At 53.0% G+C, this 24,467-nt stretch overlaps 1 protein-coding gene across 3 annotated transcripts; it reads right to left on the minus strand.

Moving 5' to 3' along the window:
- Window positions 1-12,484: 12,484 nt before the first annotated feature.
- Window positions 12,485-16,137, minus strand: LOC133265356 (G-protein coupled receptor 12-like). Of its 3 annotated transcripts, none has more exons than XM_061445791.1 (4): window positions 15,982-16,137; window positions 15,567-15,610; window positions 14,753-14,974; window positions 12,485-13,973 (listed from the first exon to the last, which is right to left on the minus strand). In XM_061445791.1, the coding sequence occupies exon 4, from the start codon at window positions 13,969-13,971 to the stop codon at window positions 12,925-12,927; it is 1,047 nt and encodes a 348-aa protein (XP_061301775.1). In that variant the 5' UTR covers window positions 13,972-13,973; window positions 14,753-14,974; window positions 15,567-15,610; window positions 15,982-16,137; the 3' UTR covers window positions 12,485-12,924. The 3 variants fall into 3 exon arrangements, with proteins under 3 accessions (XP_061301775.1, XP_061301776.1, XP_061301772.1); XM_061445792.1 differs by having other exon boundaries at window positions 14,753-14,990; XM_061445788.1 differs by lacking the exons at window positions 14,753-14,974; window positions 15,567-15,610; window positions 15,982-16,137 and adding an exon at window positions 14,149-14,351.
- Window positions 16,138-24,467: the final 8,330 nt, after the last annotated feature.

A 24,467-nucleotide genomic window follows, 5' to 3' on the forward strand; every position in this document is an offset into this window, starting at 1 on the left:
GGAATAGGGCAGGGAGAGGTTCCCCACCAGCAGAAAATGGGCCAGGACCAGCCATGGGTTTGCCCATCCTGGTGTCTCGAGGTTCTCTCTTGTGTTCCTGTATACCATGAGTCCCTGAATGGGGTTAAACGGAGCCTCTATGTTGCATCTCTTCTGGGGAGAAGCTGGGCTCTGAGCCCACCTTCCTGGCTCTCCAAGTAGCTATGAGGGTGATGGCTCTAAAAGTAGTATTTTGACTATCCAGAAGCAACCACACTGCTAAAGGAGGTGGGAGGATATGGCTGGGACCCAAAGGCCAATCCTTACATTCACCCTGAGAAATGCAAGTGTGAATGATACCACAAGCATCCGGGTTTGCCCCCCCCCCCACACTTTTCCTTAGAGAAAGCTCCTCTTGACTTCATCAGGGCTGATAGCTGGAGCAGGAACTCCAAATAAAATCCTTGGATTTAACCCCAGAATTTCCTATCTCAGCAGCACCATTTAAGCTGCTCAGGCACTTGTCCTCTTCCACCTGTCAAGGAGAGCCTCTCCCAACAAGAGGAAGACCTGACAGTGTGGGATTAACTGTAGGGATCAATCCCAGTTCCTACATCAGCCTGCTGGGAGGTTCCATGCCTCCCATTTCACTGATCTCCCACTGCAGGCAGGGAGGAGCAGAGCAATAGGATGCATAGAACAGCTCACCTGCAAAACACAGGGAAACAGGACTGACCAACCAAGGCATGGAGACAGTGTACTGCAGGTGAGCAGGAAATTCCTGATACTTGGCACTCACCTAGACCTCTCATTTCTGATATTAACCCTCTGAGATGCAAGAGAACTCACTGCAAAAGCATTTGGCCAAAGCCTGGCACGTCTGTCCAGGCACAGAGCCCCTGCGACAGCCTTTCCTTGGGAACACAGCTGGGATTTGGCCTGGAGCAAGGTCACAAGAAAGTCTTGTAAAGATTCAGAGCAGCATTGAAGCAGCCACCTGGTGGCATTTATTGTGGAGCGTTATTAATATAGGTGCAATCACAAGACTGTTTGTATGTGAAGAGAAACTGGGTTTCTTTGGATCAGTTAGGAAGAGCAATAGCCCTTTGTGACAGAGGGAATAGCAGAGGGCTGTTGGAGCTTCGGTTACCTGTGACAGCGGTTGAAGGGCTGCAGAGCTGGCTGCAGGGACCCAGCTATTGACTTGGGCAGAGCCAAGTTGTCCCACCAGCACATAGAGGCAGGGAAGGGGCTGATTCATCCCAGTAACACGAAGCTGAACTGATCCTGGTGGAAACTGGAGAGGAGCCGAGTGCCCATAGGAGGCTGCCTCCCTTCTTTCCATGCACTAGTTGCTTTGTGTGTGCCGTCCCCCACTTCCCTGTCACTTCACAGTGACTTTGCTGTGCTTGGGGATGGCAGCAGTCAGTCAGCCCATGCTACTATCGGGGTCGATGCCAGTGCATGGTGGAGCACTTGACAATCATGTAACTCAAGCCTGCCCTGTGCAGGTAGCAAAGGTCACCCCATTTCCTCACACCTGTGTGTTCTTACACCATCCCTGGACATCCCAGCACATCCTCATGTTTGTATCCCACTTAATGAAATTCCCAGCCCGATAGCACAGGCCCATTTCACACACTCAACTCCGAAGTAGGACCATAACCTCCCAGCATTGCCTATGGCTTGAAGACATCATGATCCAGCTCTTCCAGGGATCTGAACTGCCTCAGCTCCACTGAAGCAGTCTTAATACCAGGGTTGGGGCTGATCTACAGGTAGCCTTTCCCCAGTAAGATGTCTACATCAGAGTGCACTAGTCAGGTTTCTTGTGTAGCTGGTGGAGAAATAACCTGCATAGTGAGTGTGGGCTATAGACAGCCATTTCTAGTCTGATCATGGTGCACCTTGCTCTTCCCAGCTCCCTTCTAGCAGCACCACGAGGCAGGCAAGCACATGGTGGCACAGAGCCCCAGTCTCATAATACTGCAAGGTCAGCTCTGCTGGCAAGCCACCATCCTCAGTGCCTTTGCCTGAGGGACTCAGCCACATTTGAGGATGACCATCTCTATTTTAGCTGCATTCATCTATTTTTTGCCCAGGTGACCTACGAAATCCAACACAAGGGACGCAGACTCCTTGGTTGGTCTGGCCTAGCTGTGCTGGACCTGGTTGTGCCACAGTAGTTAACACTGGCTGGCTGACCCATATGCTGTGTACTCTATTCTGTACATATGTGCCCATTTCCATAGACTCTTCCAAAAGTAGGCCAGGCTGCGTTACACAACCTGGAAGGCTCAAATCCTCATGTGGGCTGATATAAAAGTGAATACTTAAATATTTTATCTAGCTTGGCAGCCATTAAAAATACAATCCAGGTCGCAGACGATTGAATTGCTCCTCTCTCAAGCGTACCAGAATTGGGCTGAGGAGGCTCTCCTGTACATTAAGGTATCATATTCCACATTAAAATATAGCAGTGGCATTTCATTGCCAACAGATAATCAGAGTGCCAAACATTTAATGAGCCCAACTGATGTCCCAAGAGTTTCTCTTCCCGTTTTATCCACTTTCTCCTACTTGCCAAATGATGGGCATAGATTAAAAATAATAAATACAATTGCCAAGGGGGTGAAGTGAAGTATACTCTGTGTGCCTACAAATTAATTGGGCCAGAGTCAGAACAAGAGTAAATAAGCCAGTTTGGTTCTGCTTAGAGCGCTGTAGACCTTAAAGTCCATCAGGAACCTCTTGGACGTCTCCGATATAGCCAAGAAAGAACATAATGGGACCACCATGCCCATGGTACATTGGTCACTGCCTGTGAAGGCTATGTCAGGTGTGAAGTCTGGGTCTTGAGCAAGTTTCATGAAGGTTGGTGGAAGTCTGGCAGTGTTCACATCCTGACTTTGCACCCTCAGAGTCTTCTTGACTTTGAGGGAGCATTGCTGCTGACACCAGTGGCTCTTAGATTATCCATGCCCTGAAGGAAGAAGGGATTGGGTAGTTTCCAACTTTCCATCCTGGATAGAGTCCTAGAGAGGAGCAATCATCTTATCCTGTTAGAGCTCCTGCTTCTGCAGCTGTTTTATCTTGGGAAGGTTTTACTCTGGGGACAAACACAAGGCTGAACATGGCTTCCGCAGACAGTTCTATTCGCATTGGAGCCCTCGAGTTTCCTCCCAGTAACTTTTCCATCCCTATCTCCTTTTCAAGTCTCCCAAGGGCCTGAATGGAAGCTTTGCAGACTCTGTTGGGAACAAAGCCCAAATTAACACCTCAGCTTTAATGATAAGTGGAAGTTCCACTTGGAGGGATGCAGGCTGTAGCAACTGAGGTGGTATTTTGAGGGGTGTTTTCCAGAGGTGTATGGCTGGCAGGAGCACTGTGCTGTTTCCTTGTGGATGGACTGTGGGAGGTGTGGGAAGCACTCCCCATCATGGGGTGCTGGCAAGGGCAACAAAAGCCCTTCCTTTCACCATGATTCCTGTTCTCCTGTAGTAGTAGTAGTTATGTAGGGGTAAGGATTTCTCAGCTCACACGTCACTTTCCAGATTAAAAGGGCAAGGACTCTGTCCTGAGGAGTTCACAGTTTACAGCAAAGACCATATAACCTGCACTGCACTTTAGAAGCCTCAAATGCTCACTCGCCCATGAATTTACCCTCAACTGGGCAGCAGCACCTTGAGGACTGTTGTCCTTTCCTTAGGTGACCCCACAACCAGCACCACATCCTCATCCCCCACCGATGACAGCGGTGGGGTTCCCCTACCCCTTCACTGCCCCCATGCAGAAGTGCCTGAGCAAAGTACAGGAGTGCCAAGAAATGCTGGTTTTATCTCTGTAAGGGTCACCATGCCCTCAGGATGCGCCTTTCCGAATCCTCACACAGCCCTGCTCCTCTGGGATGACCACACATGCCATAGGAAACATGCCCAGCCACACCACTGCAGCTACCTGCCAACACTTGGAGCTGCCCATGCAATACAAGCAATAGCATCTAAGCTCATAGAAAGTGTCTTTCCTCCTTCAGGCACTTACATGCAAACCTAGATTTTGAAGGATTTCCATCTTTTGGGGTCAAAGAGTTGTTTTTTGTGAATCTGATCTTCCTTTAACAAACCCCAGGTTTTCCAGGACCACTGTCTCAAGCTCCACTTTCTCCAGGTAAGAATTGTGCCTACATTTGGCTTGGGAGGGAAGGAAAAACCACAGTCAAGAACTTGAGTGAGGGGCTTGCCCCAAAGCCTTCAGTATCGTGCCCACAAGCAGCGTGGGAGGAAAACAATAGGATGATCCCAAAGAACACCATCCAGGAGTCAGCCAGGGCACCCTGGTTGCGTGCTCCCTTAGCTTTGTTGCCCCTTTTCTGGTGTTGATGTTGACCCTCAAATACAACAGTGATAAAAAACGTTGCAGATTAAACACCTGAGACAGAAGGATGCGAACTAACTGCCAAAAGCCAGGCTGTGCAGCTGATATTGCTGTGCTACAACAGTTAGAAGGCAGCAGTTCCAGCAGCCTGCTCTTCCAGACCATTCATGGCCCACAGACCACAGCATGTGGGCTATGCTGGTACATTAAGGTGAACAATTAAAGTCACCCCTTGATTTAGGGTAGCTCAGCTGAGGAATCCAAACCCAACAACCCACCCCCCCAGACTAAACCAACCAAACAGCTTACATGTGATGTCCAGAAGGAACAATCTGTTCTGTCTCCTTCCATTGGACCTCGAGGGAAAGTCAGACCCAGCCTCTCCTCCCAGGTAGCCACCAGGAAACAGAGCAGTTATCACCATCAGCACTTCCAAAAAGCAGCTCTTAAGACGCCAGTGTTTAAAACCAGAGGAAGCAGCACATCAGCCCACATGTGTAAGAAGGTCTCTTCTCACCATGGGAGGTACTTTTCTCCCTGAAGGACCCACCCCAGCTCAAGTGTTTCAAATCCCATTGATTTTCACCTGTTACCAATGCTTGTGCATCCCTGATGCCTCAGCTGGGAACACTTCATAAAAAGCATCTTCTTGCCATGAGAAAACCAACCATAAGAATCTTACTAGAAACAAAGTGGACTTTGGGCCTGATGTTGTTACTGTGGTGCAGGTGGAGGAGCTGCTGATGTCCCACTGGCACATCTTTGGCACAGTCCTGACAGGTCTCCAAAAATCCTACTGTTACGAGCATCAAACACCACCAAAGTCATTTTTATACTGAGATGTTTCAGGTCTGCCTTTAGCTCTGGCCAGTTTCCCAGGAACGGGGCCTCTCTTTGTGGTGCCTTTCATCTCAGATCAGAGCAGTTAGAAAAAGGAAAGAAAATCCCCACAAAAAAAAAAAGTCTTTTTCTCCAAAACGCATTTTTAGGAGTGTTTCAGGGCTGATGGCTCCTCATCATAAAAGACTTGGTTCATCCTGGGGCTGCTTTATTCATGTGGGGGAATCTGGAACAAGATAACCCCGGTGTGAGTTTGGGTTGATGCTGAGGCATTGCTGGCACTTTGTTTTCAGCAGCGCTGTGTCACACATGGGGCTCAGGTCCAGTGCTCCCCAGTCAGGACAGCAGTGGGGCCACGATGGTGTGGCAGCTCCTTACTGACACAAGTGCCTTTCCTGGAGGTCCCCACTGCATGGCCAAGGAACACGGGGCTTCACAGGGCTGAGGGAGGGCAGAGCATTTCCAAGCACTGCTGATGCTCAGGCTGTCCTCACCTGGGTGGAAACCTGGACCTGCCCAGACCCCAAGGTATCCACTGGGATTCCTCCTTCCTTGTGCATGGGTTGTTACCCCACAGCTGCACAGGGATAGTTTTGGGAGCATCATTTACTCCGATCTTGGCCAACCCAAGGAAACCTGGCTCCAGCAACTACACATCTCCAGGTGCAGATGCACCTTTGGAATGGGGACAGTCCCCAGGAGGACATGGTGGGCATGCCAGGAGGGGACAAACCCTGTCACCACTTTGCTGTGGTGACACATGCACACAGGATGAAAGGCTGGAGAGCCTTTTTCCTCCCAGGAGCCATCTCACTGCCAGGTTTCCATCACCTTCAGTGTGAGCAGGAGCGCAAGCCAGGCACTGCAGGAGTGTTATTTTGGGGGACATTGAAGGTGAGAATCATCTCCTGTGCCCTGCGGCCAACAGCCCAGGGATCAAGGCTTGCCCAGGCTGGGCTGGGAGCACCTCAGACACCCCAAGCCCCCTGTGCACAACCCAAACTCAGCAGCTATGAACTAGGGAGACCTCCCGGAGCACTGGAGCAACCAACCCTCCTAAACCAGAGCATCAGTGAGCAGCCAGCTTGAGCGGAGCATTTTAAAAGCCGTTTTCTCCCCTTTTGGCACTGGTCAATTCAATCACACACACAGCCTGGAGCCGGGGCTGGGGCTGCTCTTTATAGAGGTTGGCTCCAGCTCTGCAGGGGTAGGGACAGGGAGGCGCCATCCCAGTGGCACATTGTGGTTGGCTTCCCGGGATGCTCAGCATCAGTGGGGCTGCCCTGATGCTCCTGCAAAAGGCTTGGTTTTAATACCAGGAGAAGCATTACTGTATTTCCTTTGACTTGCCATTTGATAGAAGCAGTTGACAGGAGATGGGCAGCTCTCCCAAGGGAGGGTCACCCACCACAGGCCATAACTTGGTTTCCAGTATTATATAGTTGACATTAAAAAAGGAGATGTTCACTGTCTAATGGGATCTTTTAACCATGTGCACTTAGTCAATAGGTGAGTAGATGTTGCTGCTTGTATCTATCTACCGTACCCAGTTGCTACGTGTGAACAAGTGTATTTCTCCCCAGTGTTGTGGGTTCTGCCTGTCGTGACACGATGATGGAAAGGTAGGGACTATGTCGGTGGCAACACGAGCTTTCTTCTGTACAGTGTAGAGAGGAAACCTGGATTGATCCGAAGCACCGCTTGTAACTACATTTGTTCAGACAATGTCATCTTAATCCCAAACTGTTGACACTTTATGCATGTGCTAATTAAAAAAAAAAATTAAAAAATATTAAAAAATAAAGATTTTAAGAGGTTAAAGTAGATTTGAGTTCGGCTTTTTGTCAGCTTGCCCTCGCTGCGTCCATTTGCTGTGAGTTATCAGCCCTGTGATACTCCCTTCTCTATTAGAGGCCAGGGCACAGAAGCAGCAGCAGAAAGCTGTGATATCTCTATAACCCTTCATTTGGAGAAACCAGCTCTCAAAGATCAATTCATTCCCATGGGTATTTAATCCCTGACTGCCTGGCTAATCACAGGGCAGAGGATGGCTTGCTGATGGAAACATCTCCATCCTTGTGCTTGGAGGCTCCAACCAGCAGGAGCCGTTCCTTCCCAACCCATAAATCAATGCCGTGAGCAGTTCTTATCCTCAATCGTAATCCAAGTAGAAGGAAGCACAGGGAGAGGGAAAGCAGACACCTGTGCTAGACTCGCTTCATCTGAAATCAAAACACAGACACACACAGTATGGCACGTACCTGGGACAGGAGCCCAGATCTTCAGATGTTTTAATTTTAACCCTCCCTCCCCCTATTTTTGGATATCCTCTTGACAAATCACTTCAACAGTTTTATTTACAGTAATAAAAATAAATTACTCTTACAGATGAATGTATAATATTATACACAATAGAGATACAGTGCAATAACAGCATTTTTTTTTCTCACTCGTTCATAAAGTGCATTGAAGGGGCTTGATTTAACCAGAATTGAATGATAACTGTACATTTTCCATTGAGATCAACTTTCCCAGCCAAGGTTAATAAAAACACTTACATCAAAATAAGTTGCTGTTCTGATTGCTGTGCAATGGCCTTGTTCCTGCTGAAGCAGATAGGATGGGAGGCAGGTTGGGAATGGGGATGAGCTCCCTCCATGCTAGAGGATTCACTCTCTAGGAAGGATCCTGTTTTTCCTGCCAGGGGCCTGACTCTGTCTTACTCACAAGGGACATCAGAAACAAGCCCTGTCCTCATCTCTCTCTACGTGGTGTAGGGGAAAGGCAAGGCAGAGACAAGAGCCACCTGTTTTGCCACCAGTGACCAGCACTACCTCTCATCCTTAGCCAGATACTGCCTAGTTGGAAAAGAGTCTTTCATGGGACAAGCCAGATGTTTTCCAACTCCCAGATCCTGCAATAAGGCCACAAACCTGTGCTTGTGATTTCAGTGTCTACTGATACAATGTGCTGCCAGACATCCAGCATCCTGCCCGCTTCAGCGTGCTCGAATTGTAAAGGAATAACCTCGCTTTAGACACAATTCCACTTGACATCAAGCAGGATTTGTGAAGGCAACTATTACCCTTGGGGTTGGACGCAATCTGTTCCCATCCCTCAGAGTCAGGGACAAAAAAGAGCTTTGGACCACCCATTCTTATTTGGGTCTTTGCTAAAAATCCATTTTTTCTCTATAATGTTCTGTATTGCAGAGTTTTCCAATGGGAATGGGAAAGCTCCGTTCCAGGAGATGCAGGGACAGCAGGAGGGGTGGCTCTCAGGAATTTAGCAGTAGGCAGCTGCTTTGTTAACAGAAAAGGTACAAATGGTACATGCGAAGTCATCAGCTTGACTGCCTCACCCAGAGGAAAGGTTGCATGTGAATGAAAGGAGATACAAGGAAATACCATGTGCATTGAACAATTACTCCTGACAATTGCAAGTGAGCTGTTAATTAATTGTTAATAATTACGTGAGTCATCAGTGCTGGTCAGTACACATCAATGCAAGTGATTACCAAGATCAACATCTTTTTCAAGACCTCCCCACCCCAAATTTGATGCTTCTACAAGGAAGAGGTACTTGATCGCCTACTGAGAACAGTAATGGTTTCTTGGGGTTTTAGTCAAAGTTCAATTAAAACTCTCTTTGAGATGAACAAATTGCGGCTGCCACATCAGGACTGAGATCCTTGAGCTATTTACTGCTAGTTACTGAAATGAAGCTGGTTAAAAAGAGGCGTTTTCATGGCTCAAAGTCCCAAACTGAACAAAATGGGGAAAAAAACCCCAAACCAAGCTCATCTGTTGGCAGAGCCTATACATTTCATCAGCCTTCTTTAAATTATCGTTTCTCGGTTGAAATACACTGAGACAGGGACAAGGGCTTGTTGTAAATGCATAAACTCACACTCACCCCTAACATAGCTCCATGAAACTCAGGGCATTCATACAGCTGTGTTTTCATCCCATCCAGTGATGTCCCTGGCCTTTTCACGGTATATTTGGGGAATGTTTTCTCTTTTCTCCTGCTCACTCTTTTGTCATCCTCTTGACTGAAACAGCCACCAACAACACAGAAAGCATTTCATACCTATTTTCTGCTTGCAACTCATGGTAGAAAAGCCAAAGACAAGCAGAAACCTGCGAATAAATCAACCAAATAAGCAGTGAATTCATTTCCCTGGCCGCACTGATCTTTGCTATAGGGCTGGTTATATACCTCATGTAATTGTTCAGAATCAAAGTTCTGCTTGTTTCTGCTGCTGTAGATCTAGACTAGCTCCTGTAGGGTCCAGAGTGATATGAATGGAAGCAGGGCCAAGCCCTGGCCTTTCATCTTTTATCAGAATCTATTTGCAAAGCCCAGTTTTGAAGGTACAATGGCAAGATCTGAGCCATTCAGCAGCATGAGGAATGGAGGTCTTCACAACCAAACACTGACCATCCCTCTCCAAGCAGGTCCAGTTTCCACCTGGAGTGGCCACAGGAGAATTCAAAGCGTTGGAAAACTCCTTTTGTTTTCCAGTGTTCCTCTTATTGTTGGTACCCCAACTACATGTGATACCATTACATTCCTGAGAGCTGCTCCTTACTTATAGCAACACAACCTCATCCAAAGTCAGGTCCTGTATTCTGTATTAAATGTGTCCCAAAGCCAGCACTGAAGACAGCAAACACCAGGGCAATCCCACCCTGCACACAGCACCACTAACTTGGTAAATATTTTAAGGTCTTAAGTTAGCTCTCCTGATGCCCAGCTCAAGTAGGTTCCGACATCCAACACCCTCACTGATCTCCAATGTTGCCACACAAAACTTCCCCCAGTAAAAGAAACAAACCACAACAACCAAACCACACCGAAGCAAAGGCTCAGTAAAATGATCAGGGATTTCCACAACGCAATGCATGGCAGGGAACTTCTACCTGTTCATCTTCTTCCTCACTTCACCTTGGTTTCTCCTCCTTCCACTGATGAAAAAGAAGAGGAAAACCAGCAAAGGAAAACCACCTAGGAAATGCATTTCTTTTTGTTTAGTCAAAAGACTGCAAAAAGCCAATTTACCAACGTGGTCTTTAGAGATTTCTTGAGACTGCCTGAAGCCTACCAAGTGTTTTAACACTTCCATGGCCACCTTTAACAGACTCCAAGAAAGGGATCCTGTACCATCACTTAAAAAAAACACGATCGGCATTTTATACTAAATCTGAGCACACAATATACTTGTGTCATGTCTTGATACTGATTGTGGGTTGGATTTAGTGCAGCAGAATAGAAGTTTCCTTAGTGCAAGGACCAGGTTTCAGTTGGCCTGTGTCAAAGCTGTTGTACATGTGTTTGGGTTAGTACCAAGCATTTCAGCGAGGACATCTCCACCTCCTCTCTGGCTTCACTGTCTGGTAGCGGCTGTATCCTCAGCTGTAGCTCCTCACACCCCAAATCTTTCTCCTACTGCTGTGGAGGGAAATGATTTTCCATTGACCCTTGTATGCTTTTGTCAAAGTTTATCAATAGATCCCTCGAACTGAGACAGATTTCAAGTATACACTTAAATTCTAAAAAGAGCATGATTAAAATCAAAACCTTCAGTAACAGGGCATTGGCTGGAAAGCCAAGAAAAATGCAACTCTTTACATGTCAAGTTTTCTCTAGAGTTGATTACTCAATACTACACTTCATTTAAAGATACAAAACGAGCCGCACAGGAAAACAAATGCTGTCTTCTAGATAGGGTTGTATAAAAATGGTTAAAAATGCTCACAACCTCTCAAAAAATGGTTTAAACCAACTGTGCCTTGAGTTTTCACACTGAAGAACTGCAGGGACTTGGCTGTCAGAAACCAGAGAAATAAAATGAGCAGAGAAAAGCGTTCCCCTATATATTATTCTTTCTTATATATTTATTTACTTTAAAACATATACTGATTCAATGTGGTGCCTACTGCCCATTGCCCAAGGTATTCGAAAGAGGAGGGAAATGAAAACAAAGAGACTGGCCACCTTTCCAAGGTGGGCAGAAAGCCCAAGCCCCAGGCATGCTTTGGAGATCCATAGCTTCCCCATGTGTATTTAGCTTTGAGGAGCAAGAAATTCATTGCACAGACCCAGAGGGAAAACATGGTTGTGTGTGTATCCAGCCATAAGGTGGCTGTGGACCCACTACAACCTCACAAAGCAGGAGCATTTCTGTCTTCCACAGCACACCAGTGTACACACTGTGATTTGGTGGTGGTGCCATTAGATGGTGTTGATAGGAACCTTGGTCTCTGTTGCCCATGGTGCAGCAGAACCCAGCTCCTACTCTCAAAACAGGCATTTTGAATGCTGGAGATCACAGCATCTTTAAAGGGGAGAAATGTATTTGGGACACCACTGGCGGGGGACTCCTGCCTCAACCGTTGAGCTGCTCCTGCGCTGGGCCCCAGAGCAGCACCCATCATGTGAGCACCCTGAGCCACCCGAGATGCTTCACCCCAAGCCCTGCCATCTCTCTGAAAGCTGCTGGGTTTCTTGCTTGCTTTTTAAGTGAACGCGCTATTCCACTTCTCAGCCAAAAGAAAGCACAATGTAAAGGACACTTCATCACGGTCTCACTAACGCACAAAGCACATGACACAGCAGAGGAATGCGAGGGTGCTTTAGCTTCTCCAATGAAGCAAATTAAACTGGTAGCATCCGGAATAACACGTGTGATTACAGAGGCTTCCCTCTAGGGGACCCCAGCAAGCCCGGACCCATCTTTGGAAGAAAATCCCCCCCCGCAAATGATCCGTGTGAAAGCGAGCGCAGCCGGGGGAGCGCATCACCCCACGGCCCCAAGCCGGGAGGGCGGAGAACCCTTCCCGGCTCCCCCAGAGCACACAGCAGCACTCCGGTTGCCCCCCCACCTGCACACCTTTTTCTCCCCTTTTTCGGTTGGGGGGGGGGGGGGGCAGGGGAATGGATTCCCCGGCTATCCCCATCCCTGCGACAGCCCAAACAGCGTCCGTCCCCTAAAGTGCCTTTCGCCCCACAAGTTCTCAAAGTGCTTCACAAACGACATGTAAAGAGTGTGTCGTCTCCCCCCCGGTCCCCTTCATCCCCTCCGCATCCCTAAAGCCACGCCGGGCCCCCGAGCCGGAGCTGTCCGCGGTGCTGAACGCCGCCCCCCGTTATTGCATAGCATCGCAAGCCCTGATTTTAGGGGGATGGACGCCCCGCACGACAACCCCACGCGTGAGGACCAGCCCCGCCGGGGACACACACACACACACACACACACACACACACACACACGACACCCGGACCCTTAACCCGCTCCTGTCGCCCTCCCGGCGGCTGCCACTTGTGGGATGTGGCGCCGGAGGGGGCTCGGGAGCGGGGGGAGAACCCCTGGCTCCTTACCACGAGAGCAGACAAACGCCATCGAACGAGGATCCTCTTTTTTGTTTGTTGTTTTTTTTTTTTCTTTTCCTTTTTTTTTTTTTTGGTGTTTTGAGTTTTTAAATAAAAAATAAAATGTGTAAGAAAATAACATTTCTAAAGGAAACCATTATCATTCTACTCTCTCTTTCTTTCCCCCTTCTTCTTCCCTTTTCTCTTTTTTTTTTTCCCCTCTCTTTTTGGCCATCTTTTCATGGAACGAGATGTGCTGCCCGGGGGGTTCCTCCCGGTAGGAAACAATAACGACAGAGGGGAAAAAAGAGGAGGAGGAGGAGAGCAAGGGCGCGCCTCTCGCTCCGTGCTCAGTCCTCACACATCGCTGGATGTCCTTGGTCTGGAGGAGAACGTGGAGGGGATGCACCCGCAGCAGGCCAGCCACAGCGACTTCTGGATGTCTGGGTTTCTGAAGGCGTAGATGATGGGGTTGATGAGGGAGTTGCAGGTGGCGGGCAGCGCCAGCGAGTAGGTGTAGACCACGGGGTAGCTGGAATCGGCCACCAGGGAGTAGATGGCGAAGGGGATCCAGCACAGGGCGAAGGTGCCGAGGATGAGCGAGAGGGTGGAGAGCCCTTTGCGGGTGGAGGTGGCCTGCGCCGTGGCGATGAACTGGTGCTGCACGGCGATCTGCTGGGCGTGCCGGAAGGCGATCTTGCAGATCTGCAGGTAGAGCTGCATCATGAGGGCGAAGAGGAGCAGGAAGGTGACGGCCAGCACCGCCGCGTTGTCCTTGGTGACGGGCCGCAGGATGCTGCAGGCGCTCTGGTCCCGCAGGCAGTTCCAGCCCAGAAGGGGCAGCAGCCCTACGCCGAGGCACAGCAGCCACATCAGCAGCACCATGGCGCAGGTGAAGCCCAGCGTGCGCTCGCTGTGGTAGGTGAGCGCGTTGTACAGCGACAGGTAGCGGTCCACGGTGATGGCCAGCAGGCTGCAGACCGAGGCGGAGAAGGCGGCGAGCAGCAGCCCCGCAGCGCCCAGCTCCGCCGCCTCGCTGGGCGGCCGCAGCAGGTACCGCACGGCGAAGTTGGCCACAAGCCCCAGCCCGGCCAGGAGATCGGCCAGGGCCAGGCTGCCGATCAGCAGGAACATGGGCGCCCGCAGGCTTGGCGTGTAGAAGAGCACGGCCAGCACCAGCGCGTTCTCCCCCGCCACCGCTGTCCCCGTGGCGCAGAGCGCGATGTCCCAGGGGTTGACGGTCCCCCCGGCGCCGGCCCCGGCCCCGCCACCGCCACCACCACTACCCGGTGCCGCCGTCCCCGGCCAGGCGCTGGGCTCCGAGGCGTTGCCGAGCCCCGGGAGCCGCTGCTGCTGCGGCTGCGGCTGCCACGGCTCCCCCATGGCGGCGGGGCCGTGCAGCATCGCTGGGGAGAGAGGGAGAGGGATGCGATGAGGGGCGAAGCACAGGGACTCCGATCTGCGGGGAGAGGCACCGAGCCCCGCACCGAGCGCCCCCGCCCGCCGCAGGGCGCATCCCCGCCCGCCAGCCCGACTGCGGCTTCCCCAGGGAAGTCACCCCCACCCCGGCCCCACACGCACCCCTCGCCCCGGGGAAGCCGCTCCGCTGTCTCTCGCTCCTCCCGACGGGCTGAGGCCGAGCACAACTCAGCGCCCCGCTGCAGGCAGCACCCTCCATGCGCTCAGCCCGCGCAGCATCCGCAGGCGCTGCGCACCCCGCCGCCGGGGGAAGCACAGTACCGGCGGCCCCGTCCTCCCCCCTTCCCCGGGACACGACTACCTTTTGCCGCCTATTTATAGCGCACACCCCCCCCCCCCCCCTTCCTTCAGCCCTTTCTTTTTTGCGCGCAGCGAGTAAAAATAAACGCTATTAATAGGCCAGCCCTCGCATGTATGCGGCGCCGCTGATGAAGCGGGAGGGCAGCGGCAAGGAACAGCCTGCATTAACTTTCTCCTTCCTCCCTCCTTTCCCATCCTATGGAAAAAGCCGGTGCAAGATGCTCCCTGCCGGCTGCAAAGAGCTGCAAGATCCTGCCCTGCCCCGGCGCGGTCCCCTGGCAGCGTAAATCCCCCCCGGGTCTGGTGTGAAGGTGTGAAGGTCGGGGGGACTCTGCCAACAACCCACTCCCTCCAGCATCCCCCCCCCTTCCCTCCCTCAGCCGCGACCGCCCGGCTGCTGTTTTACCTGGCTTTAATGCTCGAGGATCAGCTTGTCTCCCCCCGTCTTTATTTTTTCCCTTCCCAGTCCTTCCAGCTCTTGGTGTTAAGCCTCATTCCTCGGCGAGCATTGCTAATAACGTTGGCAGATAGCTGGCATCGACTTGCACTTAATATTCCTGCCCCATTGGATCTGCTGATAAATCTCAACTCTGACGTCAAAGTCTTCACTTATATTCATGATCCAAGTCTGTGAATCAGAGCCGCTGTGATCAGAATAACAACGAGGCTGACTCCCTGCTCCACATCCCGTCCACACCCGCAGGCACGAGGGGCTGCGCGTACCCGCACGCTCCCGCGCCCCGCACGCTCCCGCCCCGCCGTTCATTCATGAGCATTCCCGACGCACCTCCCCAAGGTCGGGCCCTGCCACCTGCGTTCTGCGGATGCAGTCTGGGCACAAGCCAGGCCCCGCCGCTCCCGAGGTTTATTTTTACCTCCTGTGCCAAGGGAGGCGGGGATGTGGCGGGAGGGGGTGATCCGCTGTGCCGTTCAAGGGCAATGCCCAGCGACAGCAGCACCAACCCCACCGCACCCCCGGGGCTGGCAGCCGGGGTGCTGAGGGGGGCTCTGTGCAGCCAGGCTGGGGCAGATGTCACATCTCAAAGCCTTCATCCCACACGGGCTTCCCTGCAGCCAGTGTAAAAGCCGGGACGGGGAGGATCAACACCCGGGAGCTTTGCATGGGATGCCCAGCCCGGCATCCACCCTCCTGCATGGGAGACCTGGCCAAAGACTTTGGGTGCAGGGGTCTGTCCCCCACACCACACCGCAGCACCCACCCATCCCCAAGGCTTCCTTCCTGACTGTTTAGGAAAGGATCAACCTGGAAAGGAACAAGTCCCAAAGACACGATTATTTCTGCAGCCACACACAGCTCCGTGATTCAGCTCAGGAGCAGCATCTTCAAAGCAGGATGCTCAGCTCCCGGCTCTGCAATATTTTAGCTACACCTTCTCCCCCCTTTCCCGCTGGTTTCATAACACTCCAGCTTCACTCTTTCATCCCCCTCTCTCTTCCAGGCTGTAGCTATGCAGCGCAGCAAGCTCCACACCGGGAAGGATCCCCACCTCCTGACGTGCAAAGATACTCGGGTGAGCATCAGTGGTTTTGGCTGAACCCCATCACCCCAGTGAGGAGCATCTGGGTTCTGAATCAGGCCAAGCCCCATCCCAGGGGACTTAGATCGTCACCTACCTGGGGATGACAGCCGCGTGACTGCGCGCCGTTGTGTGACATGAGCAGCACGGAAAGGGGCGGAGGAAACGCGAGCGAGGAGCTGAATGAATCCTCTCCCGCTCCCGGTAATTACGCACTGCCCGGGAGAGGCGAGGCGGGTGCGGAGCCCTGATTGACTCCCATCCGCAGCTGCTCCTGCTAGGAGGGGGCTGCAGCCCATGAGGGATGCTCTGCAGGGACCCGGCTCACCCAGGGACCCCAGGCTGAGATGGGTGTGGGCAGCCTCAGCCCAGCCAGGCTGCTGGACCATGAAGAGCCCATGTCTGAGCTGGGCTGTCCCTGCTGTCCCCACCGGATCTGCTGGGGGCTGCCGAATCCCCTACCTGTCAGAGAAGAGGCTGCTGCAGCTCCAGACCCCCAGGTCCAACATGTGCGGATGCACTGTGCATCCCTCCAGTATTGCCCTCAGACACACAGATGCAAGTTGGCCCTTGGATCCTCTCATCTGGAGCTGCCTCTTGCACAGACACACATACACCCCAATGGGTCTCAGCCGACACCAAACCCCATGGTCTCACTGGTGGTTGCTTGGACATCCCACTCTCTCTGGCATCCAACCCTTCTCCTCTCAAACACCCAAGTCTCTGTCTGATCCCAGACTTCATGGTGGCCCCGATATCCTCTTTCTCTGCCCCATGCCACAACTGGGCTGCTGGAGTCTGCATCCAGGTGACAAAACAGGCTGAGAGGGGTCTCAAGGCTTTGCCAACACATCCCCATCCTCCTCTCCCTTTTGGTCCCATATCAAGGAGGTCACAAACCATCCCATGTGCTGGCCACACAGCTGTGGACCAGAGTATTTCCGTTAGCTGGGAATGCCCTGGACCCTCCCAGTGGTGCTAGTACCCATGCTGGGCACAGAGCTCAGCAGTGGATCTGTCAGGATTCAGCAGTTCACAGGGGGCTGGAACAGCTGTCTGTCTGAAAGGGGAAATTGTGTGTGTTGGGGCAGCCGGGGCCGCTGGGACACCCCAGGAGTGTCGTGGTAACAGCAGTGACATTATCTGGCCATTTAAAAACCAAGGCCACCCCAGAGCTGCCCCGACTGCAAGTGCTGTTACCCCTGTGAGGATGCAATGCTGCACATTGTATTTGGATGCCCCATCCCTGGCAGTGTTCAAGGCCAGGTTGGACGGGGCTTGGAGCAACCTCCTCTAGTGGAAGGTGTCCCTGCTCATGGCAGGGGGTTGGAACTGGATGAGCTTTAAGGTCCCTTCAACCCGTTCCATGATTCTATGATTTGTAATGTCTGAGCATCTGATTTTTATAGTCGCATGTAATGCTCTGAGCTCCCTGAGTATCAGCAAGGACCTTTTGACCGTATATGAAGTACACTTTGTCTATATATGCAAATTAGACTCCACAGCAAGCAGTAAAAATCAAACTGATCAAAGACACCAGCAAAACCTTGGTGCTGTGAGTACACTGTGAGGCCTCCAGCCTCGCCTGGGAATGCTGTTCAGCAAGGACAAGGCTTTCCCTTCCATTTCCCGCATTCATTTCTCATCTTCCTCCTTGGCTTTTGGCCCTTAGGAGGAAGCTTCAGTACTAAACACCACAGGGTGCTGCCAACCCACAGCAGGACATGACCTGGGCCTCATCCTGCCTTGGAAATTGTGCTTTTTTGGTTAAAAATGAAATGACTGGTGACGTGGCTGCTTGGCAGGCAGGAGATGAACTTGGGATGGTGAATCCATGTTCCCAATTTGCTTCACTGCAGCTATTCCCATAGCCATACCTTCATGGTGATTGGGTGGCCCTATGAGGAGCTAATGAATGCCTGGGTGGGTATGGGGTGGCAAGTCACTGATCAATCACCTGCTCATCCAAGGCAGAGCACATCTGTAATCAAAGTTTGTGCTGGGGCTGCTGTTCTGGGCGGTACAGAGCTCACCAAGAGGAATAACCACGATGCCAACACCCTGCAAAAGATAATGGACTGGCAGCATTTTCACCTCTGTGCGTTGGTTTGCAGCCATCAAAATGCCCTGAAAACCACAGGCAACCAAGCCGAGGGACAAAGGGTTTAGTTCCCCTGGGCTATGCAGGGAGCCCTGCACCATTGCTGACTGCTGTTAATGCAATGGGGCTCCACAGGCACTGCCCTGGCTCCGTGGACATGCAGGGAGCTCATTGGGGCATCCTGTGCTCTCCATCATGGGCTGTAATAGAACCCCACCTGGGACACATCCAGTGGAACAGATGTGATGCAGTTCGCCGTCATTTTTGTTCCTCCAAAAGCATTAAAATCAGCTTTATTTCTTTTCCTGGGGGAAACATCATTCCCTCCCTGCATCATGAGCTTCCCCCCGCCCCAGCTCTCTCTCCTGCCAGAGCAAAGCCTGAGCTCATTGCATGAGACCCCCGGGATGAGCGTGCAAAGCCGCACCGCTGGAAGCTCGTCCCTGTATTTGTACCAGCACCTTCTCCGCAGCGAGCGGACACAGCCTCATTTCAGCACCTCTGTTGTTCCCTGTTACTCCAGCGGGGCTTGGAGGGCTGTAAGACGGTAAAGCAGAGCTATAATTAGCAGTGCTGACTAATCAGGGTGGCAAACAAGCGCCAGCCTCCCCAAAACGGGGCCATCGGGGGCCGCGCGCCGCCAAAGAGCACGGAAAGTCCTGCATTCAAAGGCTTTGCATAATCTTGGTGACTATGAGCAGGAAATGAGGCCGGTTTCACGCTGCTGCTCGAGAGCAGGGACTTCTCCCAGTGCTGCTTCAGTTGCTGGGTCCAGCCTCCCATCCTGGCGGAAGGAAGGATTAGGGGTTGGGATGAGGTGCCCAAATCCGGGCAGTGGAGGAGGTGGAGGCAGGCAGGAGTCTGGCTTAGGAAATCATCCATCCCTGTTGAAAAACAGCTGATTCAGCTGAAAAGTCTCTCACAAGTAGCTGGATTGGGCCCATTTGAGGGTCTGGCTTGCAGAAGTGACCTCTGCCTTCCTGCCTGCAGCAGCACCATTGCAACCCTACTTTTACCTCTCCGGTAGCTATGGATGGAGGGTTGGCTTTTGCAGCACCAGGGAACACACATCCCAGCCTAGCCCATGCTGCGGAGATGTGCAAGACCTTCTTGCACCAACATGAGGTATCTCTGGTACCTGCAGTCTTGTGTCCAGCTCTAGGGCAACAGCGCAAGAGGGACGTGGAGCTGCTTGAGCAGATCCAGAGGAGGCCATGGAAATGCTGCAGGGGCTGGAGCAGCTCTGCTCTGGAGCCAGGCTGAGAGAGCTGGGCTGGGTCAGCCTGGAGAAGAGAAGGCTCCTTAAGGGGAGACCTTAGAGCAGCTCCAGTGCCTAAAGGGGCTGCAGGAAACCTGGAGAGGGGCTTTGGGCAAGGGCCTGTAGGGACAGGACAAGGGGAATGGCTTTAACCTGCCAGAGGGGAGACTGAGATGAGCTCTTAGGCAGAAGCTCTTCCTTGCCTCCCATTGGAACCCACAGGAGGACAGGACCCCGCTGGTGCGCACATGGAGACAGGACCCAAATGACACCAAACACAGAGACAGGACTAGCAGGGCGGATGAGCAGGGGCAATGCCAATCTGTTCCAGAAGGGAAGGAGCAGATCTGCTTGCTCCAGCTTCTCCCCCCCCATCCCCACCAAGCACTCAGGGGGAGGATTTTTCCTCCTTCCTTCAGTGGGCTCATTCCCACCTGAATGATTTTGCTCCGAGCTTTCTGGAGCCAGAGGAACATGTTTTGGAGCACCTTTGCTGGCACACACCATGGCACCATATGTCAGCTCAGCTCTGGCAAGCAGGGCTCCTCGGGCAGGGTGATGTTTCTGAAATAAAGGGCTTTTGCACCATGTTTTCCTCCTTCTCCCAGGCTGTATTTACTGCTCTCAGTGGCCACCTCATCAGCAGTGACTGTGTTTCGCCTACGCCGCCATAGGGAACACTGGGAGCATGTGGGATGCAAGGCAAAATATTAAGGCAAATCATTGTGTTAATTAATAATTGATGATAACCTGGTTTACGTGACGTGGTGCAGGGGAGAGGAAGGTTTCCTGTGGTTTGGAAGGGGCAGAATAAGGAAGATTCTTAAAGAGAATGAATCCGGAGCCTCCCTGCAGCCATGTGCCGGGCAGCCTTCCCTGCCTGCTGGAGTCCCTGCTGCCACCAGCGTGAGCTTCCAGCTTGGAGTGAGCTGCTCCGGAGGAGCTCGGTTGTTGCACCCACTCTGGGATCACTTGAGCCCCGCAGAGATGCAGCCTGAGGACCAGGAAGGTCCCAGGTCCTTGCAGAAAAGCCACTGGAGATGGTGATCCATCAGCACTGAAGGATGCGCAGCCATCGCACACCTTCATTGCTCCATCGCAAGCACTTAACCCTGTGCTGGTCCCCCCTCCACAGCCCACCCAGTGGGAGAAGCCCCCCGTGGCAGCACTCAAAGCACTTCCAGCTCCTTTCCCGCTGGGCAGGAAGGACGCTGGGTTCCATAAATCCCGGGGAGCAAACTCTCAGCTTTGAAGTGTAGCAAAGGCAGCTCCGACCCCCCCTCACCCAGGCACAGCCAGGCCTCCCTATTCATTGCTTTAATTCTGGCTTCTGACATTTAAACAGGATCCTACAAGGATTCACGGTGCCAGGCTCCCCTCTGAGCATCTCCCGAGCACAGGCACATTCCCTGGAATGAGGCTGGGGACCACACTGCCTGGACCCAGATGCCCAGTCTGAAACAGGGGGTGCACTAGGACTCCATCAGGAAGAGGTCATGGCTTGCTGGTAACTGAAATAATTAGTACAAAGTGAGTAATTGGCTTGGAAACACATTCACTTGAGTCAGGGAGGGCTGTAACCAGGTACAGCCAAGTGCTCCCATGGGACTGTGTGAGCTGCTGCCCCTCCGCCCCGAGGCTTCACCCCAGAGCTGTGCTGAGCCTCTCCCCACAGTGATGCTGGAGGTTGCTCGGCTGAGAGACATCATTCCCTTGAGATTCCCACAGCTGGATTTGTGGAGGAAAGGGACCTGCAGAGAGAGGGAGAAAGTGGAAAACCAGGAGAGGGTAAAGACCCTCCAAACACTTCAAACCTGCCAGGTGTGAAGGGGCTGGGGAGGTCTTGGTCCGAGTTTCTGGGAGCAGAACAGCAGTTTCCCTGGCATGTGCAGAAGAACAATGCATGGTACGGAGGGAAGTCAGGTTTAGGGCATGAACAGGAACACGGTGTGCGGCACGGACAGAAGCAGGGTGATGGCACAGGTCACACCTGCCCGCAGGGATGTGTCATCCCATGCTCAGCCAGGACTGAGGTCCTGCATGCTGCCGGCAGCACCGGCACTGGAGCCATCCAGCTGCCCACCGGGAATCCTGCTTCCCACCGCCGGCACGGAGCCACAGGGGGTTTACACCTCTCAGCTCTGATTTCCCACCTGGGAGTCCCCAGGCAGGGCGAGGGCAGCGGGAGAGGTGGGATACGAGGCACGGGAATGCACCTTCCCATCCAGTTTTGAGCTGTTTCCCTTATGTTTCCCTCCCGAAAGGTCAGCTCTTTTGTCAGCGCTGGAAGTCACAATCATGGTCCCTGCTATCAGTGTAATTGTGTTTGATGAGTCACTTGTTTAACGGGAAGAGGCTGCTGGTTGCTATAGGGATGGCAGCAGAGGGGAGAGGATCCCTTCATTACCCTAATCACTGCTTGTGACGGGGAAACACAACCCCAGACAACACCAGGACAAAAACTCCCCTTCACTCCAACTTTCCAACACAGTTTGATATACCGGGCTCTTTCCCAGCCATGGTGCTGCAGGGACAGGCAGGCAGGTCCCTGAGCATGGGACAGGCTCAAGTTTGGAGACACCACAGGGCTGGGAGATGGAGGGGACCAGGGAGAAATATGGATGAGCATGCGGCTCAATGTCTGGCTTTGGTACCCTGGGGAACCCGGGAGCTGCAGGGACTGCGGTGGCGATGGAAGGAGACACGGATGAGCTCCCCACCACCAGCTCACTAAACGCCCAGACCTCCTTAGGCTGTTCCTATGTATCCTAGGAAAATCCGTGGCTCCTTTGCAATGCAGCCAGCGCCCTGATTGGCAAAGGTGAGCTGTGGCTGTTTGTTACCTTTGGCTATGAGGCCACTGGTCACTGTGGCCAGTGGTCAAGGTCACCAGTACCCATCACCTCCCAGCCCGCTGTTTGACAGCCTTTCTCCTGCTGGGTTTCATCACCATGGGGCATCCCCACCCCAGAGCCAGGCACCCCTCAGGGGTGCCTGCTTGATCCCTTCATCCTCTGCTTCACCTTCTCCCCTCTCATGCCAACACTTATTGGGACTGATCTGGGACTCCCAGCCACTTCCACATGGGACATGGGGGGTGGATTCTGCCGGATCCATCCTTGCAGACCCCCCACACTGCTGTCAGGAACCCCACGTCTGCACGAGGCTCTCCCCAGAGACACCCCTGCTTTCCCAGCTCTTCATTAGGAAGCTCTTAATTACCACCATAGTGTTCATTGATGCCGTTCCACCGCAGCGCTCTCGCTCTGTGTACATGGGTTATATTTAGCTCTGCTGCTCCTGCCCACTCACACCCTTTTCTCCGGATCAGGAGAATTTGGTGCCTCTCAATGATGCGGAGAAAAGTGGGGAGGACTCCCCAGCAGCGCGGGGTTTGAGAGGAGCATCCTTTCCTCTTCACAGATCCCACTGTGAAAATAAAAGGTGGGGAAGATAAAAGGAGGATGGCACCAGGGGCGACCCAACGCTCACAGGCAGCAGCCAGCCTGTTGCCTCTTCAGTGGGCAGTGCTCAAAGCACTGCAGAAGAACCCATTTGTGGATGTTTTGGTGCCCTGGTTGCATTGACAGCACTGGGGAAGACTCCCATTGCTTTTGTGCTCTCCAAGCAGCTTTGGCCCCATCCAGCCAAGCTCCACAAGCGTTTTGGGAGTTCTTCATGCTGGCAACACGCTTGGGGGGAGGGAATTACGAACACCCCCTCTGCTCCATCAGCTGCTTGGCACAAGGTTTGTGAATCCCACAGCTTTCTTCCATGGAAGAAAACCTCTAACCCAGCTGGTCCTGGAGCAGCTCCGGGAATGAGAACATCGGGGGAGCAACTGTCACTGGAGGAGATGCAATGGGATAAAAAACGCATGGTAAAGTAATGGTCCCACAGGTACAGCCCTGCCTGCCTGACGCAATTTTGGGTGGTATGGTTTAGTGTGAGGTGTCCCTGCCCATGGCACGGGGGTTGGAACTGGATGACCTTAAGGTCCTTTCCAACTGTAATTATTCTATGATCTCACCTCCAGGTGCTACACAGGGACCAGCTCAAGCACCCATCTTTTGCTGTCATCCTCAGCACATTGGTCCATGGGTGCCACGACCCCAAACCCTGTGCTGTGGGGTCCCAGATCTCACCATGGTGCTTCCCAGGCGCTGGCTCTCAGCTCCCTGCAAAGAGCGGGTGGGACCCAGCATGTGCTGAGCTGCAGCGTGACTCACAGGTGGCATGGGGACGTGGGGATGCTGCCGGTGCCATATGGCTGCAAGCACCCCGGAGCAGGGATGGGGACTGAGCACATAGCTGGGTCCTTCTGTCCCTGTCCACCATGGCCAGCCCGGGGGGGGACACCCATCCCACCCACACCAAGTGATGGGGGGCGATGGGACACCCCTTTTCTCCCACACTCATTTCTTGTGCGATGCAGGGACAGCCAGGAGGGATGGAGGCAGGAGGAGGCTCATGCGGTGTCACAGCTCTGCAGCAGCCCAGAGCACCATTTACTTGTTTCTGGTTTACACTGCGGGTGAAACTGCTGCAGAGATGACAGCAGAGAGCAAGGGCTGGGGCGAGCTGCACCCCACAGCACCCAGTGCCAGCACCACAGCGGGTTTGTCCTCATGGAGCCCACAGAGGGCATTACTGGAGCTGAAACCCACTCCCTGACCTGCACAAACCAGTGTCAAGGTCATTTCGGTGTTCCATGCACTACACGTGCCTTAGCACTACACACAACCCCCGGCATGCTTTCAGGCAGCTCGGGGAGGAGGATGAGTGTGAATCCCCTTAACTCATCCCAGTGTGATGCTGCTCCTGTGTCCGTGCTCCTTCACCAGAGTCCCCGCTGTCCTCAGGTCCAGGGAAGCTGCTGCAGCCAAAATCACTAAGGAGAGCCCAACCCCTTATCCTTTGGGAAGGGAGCAGCAGTTCCCATCTGCTTCATGGGGTGTCTGTCCCTGAATCTGCCTCGTTGGGTGCCTGAGTCCCCCAAACCCTGCCCTATTGGGTCCCTGCATCCCAAATCCTGCCTTCTTGAGTCTCTTCCCCCCAAATCACACCTTACTGAGTCCCAACTGTCCAGATCCTGCCTCAGCCAGTCCCTCACACTCAAATCCTGCCTCTCTGGGTTGCTGCACCCCAAGGCTCATGACCCCAGAGGGAACAGCCGTGCCCACATCCCCCTCTGTCCCATTGGGAGGGGGAGATGCCATATGCC

The sequence above is a fragment of the Pezoporus flaviventris genome, unplaced genomic scaffold, assembly GCF_033815535.1.
Source record: "Pezoporus flaviventris isolate CSIRO_AGI_PZ_B2104156 unplaced genomic scaffold, CSIRO_AGI_Pfla_v1 ptg000005l, whole genome shotgun sequence".
Lineage (NCBI taxonomy): Eukaryota > Metazoa > Chordata > Aves > Psittaciformes > Psittacidae > Pezoporus > Pezoporus flaviventris.